General features: G+C 47.8%; 1 protein-coding gene across 1 annotated transcript; it reads right to left on the bottom strand.

The window, feature by feature from the left end:
* Positions 1-2,777: 2,777 nt before the first annotated feature.
* On the bottom strand, positions 2,778-5,471 carry LOC138358484 (uncharacterized). Its single transcript, XM_069316477.1, has 2 exons — positions 3,289-5,471; positions 2,778-2,899 (listed from the first exon to the last, which is right to left on the bottom strand). The coding sequence occupies exon 1, from the start codon at positions 5,457-5,459 to the stop codon at positions 4,032-4,034; it is 1,428 nt and encodes a 475-aa protein (XP_069172578.1). The 5' UTR covers positions 5,460-5,471; the 3' UTR covers positions 2,778-2,899; positions 3,289-4,031.
* Positions 5,472-7,651: the final 2,180 nt, after the last annotated feature.

Raw genomic sequence — 7,651 nt, 5'->3', positions numbered from 1 at the left:
GTTAGAGTTTAACCCAAGCAAATGTAATGTAATGAAGATAGGTGTAGGGGACGGGAGACCAGTCAGGAGGTATCATTTGGGAGATGAAATTCTTCAAGAGTCAGAGAGAGAGAAAGACCTGGGGGTTGATATCACGCCAGACCTGTCCCATGAAGCCCATATCAAGAAGATAACATCAGCAGCAGCATATACAAGGTTGGCTAACATAAGAACAGCGTTTAGGCACTTGTGCAAAGAATCATTCAGAAATTTATTATAGACTGTGGGTTGGTTGGTGTTGTCGTCGTTGATCCTTCTCTACGGACAACCCAACCCACAGCTCGGCAGAGTGCTTATACTAGGAGATCACCCTTGGCGCTTCTGGCTCTTGGAGAGGGGCTCAACGTCACACGTTCAGGGGATGCGGCTCCAACACTTAGCCTCGTTGTCACGTGCACACACCCACTCGAGCCGCTGTGACTCCCCACTCTCTCCTTATGAGATATGATCTCCTCAATCCCCCTATGACTTACTAGTATTACCTCCTACCCTGTCCACAGCAGTGGTTCTTGGTTCTTTCTCTCTCCTTCTTTACTACCTCCTGGGAAGCCTCACTAGGACAAGGGCAAACACCAGCAAATTGTGACACATTTACTTGACAAAGCACATACACGATACATACACACATATAATAATAATGAATCCTATACTCTGTAATATCACAATCAGGTTGCACTCCAACACCATCAGAACTCTATTATCAGCTTATCAAAGGGGTATCCTATCTCCTGGTTCGCCACCTGATACCATTAACCTCCTCAAGTTGGTCAAGCCTGCATACACTGTTGCACTATCAGCAAGATAATGTATATATAGAAAATCAGCATTTGAATGCAATAACATATACCAGTATAAATGTTCATTGATACTTCAGTATAAAAAACTCCTTGACATAAGGATGCCAACAGTCACTCACCTCTCACTGCGTCTTGCACGCTACTGACAACCAAACACTATCAACTCCCTATAAGTAATCCACCAGAACTTCCCCCTTCCACCTCTGGAAGTTCACAACCCTAATATCCTTAGGTTCTTCCAGGCTTCACTACCAGGATCCTCTGCAGCTCCTCCAGGCTGCTATCATGAAGTTTCCTTGTGCAACTACGGTGCTTCACCCTTCTGTTAGGTTCTTCCACAGCTCTCTTGGCTGCTACACCACCTCTACAGAAGCGCGTGACACTCCTCTTCACTGCTGCTTCTCCTCACAGCTCGAGGTCCTCTGCTCCACTACCTTGGAGTCTCATCAGCTACTTCATCTGCTGGCTTCGAAGTTCTCAGCAACTTCTTCCCCAAAAGACAAACCACAGAACGTCTGGTCGAGGGCGCTTCTTCCTCTGACGAGGCTTGGTCAGGGCGCTCCCACGGCCCACAATAATGCTTCTGGGCGATTTAATATCTGCTCGTCGACCAGGACTTGAGACCACAACGTTCCCAGCTCGATTCCACAGCTGGTACGTCTGCACACTTCTCTTCTCTTAGAGATATATCACTAGGGGTTCCCTTCTGACGGGAGCTCAAACGGAGCGCGGCTTCCCCCTGCGATGTCTGGCACTCAAGTGAGGTCAAGGTCCTCCGGAAGCGAGCCTCACGCCTCCAGCAAAATGTCCACATCTCCTAGCCCGTCATTTATCTATTTTCTTCTGCATTGCCCTTAATCTCAAACTGTTACACATATCCAAGCAACTTTTTTATAGACTGTGGGTTGGTTGGTGTTGTCGTCGTTGATCCTTCTCTATGGACAACCCAACCCACAACTCGGCAGAGTGCTTATACTAGGAGATCACCCTTGGCGCTTCTGGCTCTTGGAGAGGGGCTCAACGTCACACGTTTAGGGGATGCGGCTCCAACACTTAGCCTCGTTGTCACGTGCACACACCCACTCGAGCCGCTGTGACTCCCCACTCTCTCCTTATGAGATATGATCTCCTCAATCCCCTATGACTTACTAGTATTACCTCCTACCCTGTCCACAGCAGTGGTTCTTGGTTCTTTCTCTCTCTCTCTCCTTCTTTACTACCTCCTGGGAAGCCTCACTAGGACAAGGGCAAAACACCAGCAAATTGTGACACATTTACTGAACAAAGCACATACACGATACATACACACATATAATAATAATGAATCCTATACTCTATAATATCACAATCAGGTTGCACTCCAACACCATCAGAACTCTATTATCAGCTTATCAAGTGGTATCCTACCTCCTGGTTCACCACCTGATACTATTAACCTCCTCAAGTTGATGAAGCCTACATGCACTGTTGCACTATCAGCAAGATAATGTATATATAGAAAACCGGCATTTGAATGCAATAACATATATCAGTATAAATGTTCATTGATACACAACAATGATTAATCGATCACTGTCAGTCCTCGAGCACATACATCTGTAGGTAATCAAGCCTACGACTGCAACTCTAAGCTTCAGAATAAATCACTCCTTGACATAAGAATGCAAACAGTCACTCACCTCTCACTGCGTCTTGCACGCTAATGACAACCAAACACTATCAACTCCCTACTAGTAATCCACCAGAACTTCCCCTTCCACCTCTGGGAGTTCACAACCCTAATATCCTTAGGTTCTTCCGGGCTTCACTACCAGGATCCTCTGCAGCTCCTCCAGGCTGCTATCATGAAGTTTCCTTGAGTAACTACGGTGCTTCACCCTTCTGTTAGGTTCTTCCACAGCTCTCTTGGCTGCTACACCACCTCTACAGAAGCACGTGACACTCCTCTTCACTGCTGCTTCTCCTCACAGCTCGAGGTCCTCTGCTCCACTACCTCGGAGTCTCATTAGCTACATCATCTGCTGGCTTCGAAGTTCTCAGCAACTTCTTCCCCAAAGACAAACCTGCAACCCATCGACGTTCCAATAAAATGTTCCCCTTTAACACATAAACAAAAATAACCACACAATATGCTTGCCTCAAACCTCTATCTGTCCTCTACATACAGTGAGAGTGGACTCCCCCGTTTTGGGCGGGTCCATACTCCACCTCGCCTGGCGGCGGCGTCCTCACTCGCTGGGAGGGTCTTCCTCCATCCGGAGCCGGCTCCCTCAGTCGTCCGCCAGCGCTCAGAGGGGGCGGACGTCGCTCCGTGTTCCTCCCTCTCCACTCTCTTATTTCAGGCTTTCTGCCTTATTAAAACATGTCTAACTTATAAATAAACATTGTTACTGTCGCTGGGCACACGACCAACTACAAACAATCACTATGAACTGGCGTTTATCGTGCTTACCACAGATTAATTGGTCGAGGGCGCTTTCCCTCTGACGGCGTCTGGTCAGGGCGCTCCACACAGCCCACAATAATGCTTCTGGGCGATTTAATATCTGCTCGTCGACCAGGACTTGAGACCACAACGTTCCCAGCTCGATTCCACAGCTGGTACGTCCGCACACTTCTCTTCTCTTCGAGATATATCACTAGGGGTTCCCTTCTGGCGGGAGCTCAAACGGAGCGCGGCTTCCCCCTGCGATGTCTGGCACTCAAGTGAGGTCAAGGTCCTCCGGAAGCGAGCCTCATGCCTCCAGCGAAATGTCCACATCTCCTAGCCAGTCATTTATCTATTTCCTTACTTACTGCCCATAATCTTAAATTGTTTTACATATCCAACCAGCCATTTTTCATATGGGTTATCACCTCAATATTTGCTAGACCTTCCAGTTAGGTCAGGCTTGCTGAATAACTCTCAAGAAGGGAGACTCGTTTCTCCTGCAGGCTGAGATCATAACACTCCCCTCCCCTTATTTTTGAGAGTTATTCCAGCGGCAAAGCTCGGGATAATACATCCGCCACCACACTGTCTCGTTCTTCAACCAATATACTCTCTTAGGAGTCTACAACTAATTCGTTGCACCCTGCAACATCTGGCTCACAACTCTCCAGAAACACGGTCCTCTCATAAACGATTTGACTTCTCTGGCACCTCTTGGCTAGGCTGTCCTCCTTGGACGCCTGCAATCCATTGGTCCACTCTACTTATTGTTTCCACCCTCCATTTCCTCGTCTTCTTCTCTTCACGTCCAGAGTCAGACATCTACTGTCTGTACCTCCTCTGTTGTCTTCACACTTCCATCTACTGCCATTATACTTTCGTCTCCTGCCATCATACTTCACTCCCTCGTCTTCACCAACTATCCTCCCTTTCGTCTCCTCATTTGTCCAAGACATCGTCTTGTTTGACCTCCATCGAGTCCTCGGCTTTCTTCTATTCCTCCATGCTTGTATCATCTTCCTCTCCCCACACTTTTTACCTCTATGCAACTCCATTTCTTCTCCTTCAACTCTTCTTCGTTCCCTAAAAGTTTCTTCGAGCACTGCACTACATCCAACAGCATTCGACCGTACGCGTCGTCTTGCCTCTCCCAGAGTGCTCGTAAGCATCTCTCCACACATACTGTCTCTTCTCCTTTCATTTTCTCGGCTATTACTCTTCTTCATTATCTCTACTCTACGTTTTCTGTGAAACATGTCAACTCCTGACATCTCAAACAACTTAACTCTACTACCCAAATGCCTCTGTGCTCGTGGACAACTTGACGCTCTACTCTCGTCCTCTGTATGTCCACATCCTTCCTCATTCCTACTCAGCACAGTTGCATTCACCTTCCGACTCTTAATTTCAGCAGTCTGGGCTCTACTCAGGTCCGCTCTCTTCACATGAGTCTTCCTCGGCTGGGCCATCTTCACTTTTGACCTCACCGAGACTTCATTCTCCTGGGCTGGACCTTCATCAAACAGCCACGCTATGTCTACATCAATATCTTCCACTGGCTGAATCGACACTGTCTCACCTTCTCCAGTGTCTTCCTCGTCGGCCACCTCTGCCTTCGTCACTACCGAGACAGGGTTTTCAATGGCTTGGCGGTCTCCTGACTCATCTCCTCGGATGTCAGTCAGGTTCACACTCTCAGGTGTCCCACCCGTGCCATGGCCTTCTGGGCACTCCTCTGGCACAGTCTCCGCTATGACTCTTGTCAACACCTTTGTCCCGCACAAGTCATTCCCCAGGATCACTTGGACTCCTGGAACAGGTATGTCGGGGCACACTCCCAACATCACCTCCGCCGACACATATTCCGACCTTAGCTGGACAGTACATACGGGCATGTCACTCTCAGACAATAACCCATATACTTTCATCTTCCCACTGCCAGCTAACCGTCGATCATTCCCAATCAGGCTTCTCGCAATCAAGCTCTGATTAGCTCCGGTATCTCTTAAGATACCAACTTCTACCTCAGGTTGGCCTCCTACACTGATCCAACCTTTACTCATGAACGGTCTATACCTCTCGTTCACTAAGTTCATCTTCTGTGGTTTGTCTCGGAACACATTAGTATATTTACTTCGGGGGTCACACATGGCCAGGGTCACAACTCTCTTGCCCTGCCGACAATCTCGCATCACGTGACCCAATCCGTTACATTGGTAACATCTCATCTGTGAAAAATCTCTCCTATATGTACCAGAGTAGCTCTGACTCTGCCCACTCGTATTGGAGTTCCTCGGGCCAGACGTACTACTCGTACTCTGTGGAGCTTTACTGGACTCTTGATTTCCAGGATAACGATTAGTTTCTCGTTTAGCTCCTCCATCCTCACTTTCAGATGAAGTGCGCGACCTACTCTTCTGAGTTTTAGGGTACTTACTTTTATCTGCCCATTTATCAAAATTTTTCTCACACCAGACTCCTCTGGGTCTTTCAGAATTTCTTCCTCCCCAGACTCCATTGGATCTGCCATTGCTGCGTCTCACCTCGCTTCTCACTCTGTTCTCCCTCAAGCTATTGTATGCTTCAGTAATCATATCCGCCCTATCTGCGGCATCTTTCACCTCCTTTATCCCTGCTTCTTGGATCTTGAACTTTGTTTCGGGATGCATCATCTCCAAGAACTTCTCCATGACCATCAGTTGCTTCAGGTCAGCATAAGATCCAACTCCAGCAGCCTCAATCCACTTCTGGAATCGTCTTTCCAGATCTCTTGCTGTCTCAGCAAACGTACACGCTCCAACTTTGATCATCTCTCTGAAGCGCTTTCTATAAGCTTCTGGGGTTAACTGAAACGAGCGCAATATGCTGCTCTTTACTGTGGCGTAATCCTGGCACTCTTCCAGTGACAATTGGGTGTATGCCTCCCTGGCTGCACCGGTCAATCTTAACTGGACCAGCTGGGCCCATTCCTCCTGTGGCCACTCCTTGATGCTGGCTACTTTTTCAAAATGCTCGAAAAAGCTTTCTGCCTCTTCGGGAACAAACAAGGGAATGTCCTTCTCCCTAACCCTAACATCTGGTGGGTGTGATACCTGGGTGGTGCTCTCTGGCAACCCATGTTCAATCCTTTGCTCAGCCAAGGTTCTATTCGCTTCTATCTGCATTTGTTTTGTTCTCTCTTTTTCTTTTTCGACCTGGGCTTTTTCTTTTTCGACCTGGGCTTTTTCTTTTTCGACCTGGGCTTTTTCTTTTTCTTTCTCTTGTTCCAACTCCAGTTCTCTTATTCTGGTTTTCTCTTTTTCTTTCTCCACCTCTAGTCTCGCTCTCTCTACTTCCAGCCTGGTTTTCTCTTTTTCCTTCTCGGCTTCATTTTTCATCTGGAGTTCTAATTTCATCTTTTCCAGCTGGAACTGTCTCTCCTTGTCCTCACGCTGCATCTGGAGCTCTAACTGGAATCTCTCCAAGCTCCTATTCCGGCTACTCCTGCTACTGCGGCTACTCTTGCTGCTCCTACTCGATCCCTGGGATCTCACGTCATCCTGCCCATCATCCTCCTTTCTACTTTCAGCTCCTTCCTGGGCTCCTTGTTCTGCCGCTTCACTTCTGGCTCTCAACTGCCTCAGGATCTCATCCTTCATCCCAGCTACTTTAGATGCTTTCAACCTGATGCCACATTTTTCTGCTATTTGTTTCAATTGATCCCTCGTGCAACCTTCGAAATCCTCAGGCTTGCCTGACTCCACAAACGCTTGCACCTTATCCATCTTTGTCCTGTGAGTCTTCCCAAGAGAGAATATACACCTGCGTTCACACAGTTTATCTATTTCAGCAAGGGTGTACAAATCCACTCTTGGACAGGGTGTGGGTGTGTCAGTTCACTCTCCCGGACACAGGCCCCCAATTTTTTATAGACTGTGGGTTGGTTGGTGTTGTCGTCGTTGATCCTTCTCTATGGACAACCCAACCCACAACTCGGCAGAGTGCTTATACTAGGAGATCACCCTTGGCGCTTCTGGCTCTTGGAGAGGGGCTCAACGTCACACGTTTAGGGGATGCGGCTCCAACACTTAGCCTCGTTGTCACGTGCACACACCCACTCGAGCCGCTGTGACTCCCCACTCTCTCCTTATGAGATATGATCTCCTCAATCCCCTATGACTTACTAGTATTACCTCCTACCCTGTCCACAGCAGTGGTTCTTGGTTCTTTCTCTCTCTCTCTCCTTCTTTACTACCTCCTGGGAAGCCTCACTAGGACAAGGGCAAAACACCAGCAAATTGTGACACATTTACTGAACAAAGCACATACACGATACATACACACATATAATAATAATGAATCCTATACTCTATAATATCACAATCAGGTTGCACTCCAACACCAT

Source organism: Procambarus clarkii, chromosome 83 (genome assembly GCF_040958095.1).
Source record: "Procambarus clarkii isolate CNS0578487 chromosome 83, FALCON_Pclarkii_2.0, whole genome shotgun sequence".
Classification (NCBI taxonomy): domain Eukaryota; kingdom Metazoa; phylum Arthropoda; class Malacostraca; order Decapoda; family Cambaridae; genus Procambarus; species Procambarus clarkii.
The sequence above is the reverse complement of the archived record's forward strand: the minus strand, read 5'-3'. Positions and strand labels throughout refer to the sequence as shown.

What these genes read in the sequence shown, in the direction of transcription:
- LOC138358484 (XM_069316477.1), bottom strand. Translation starts at nt 5,459, where the DNA reads ATGCGAGATTGTCGGCAGGGCAAGAGAGTTGTGACCCTGGCCATGTGT.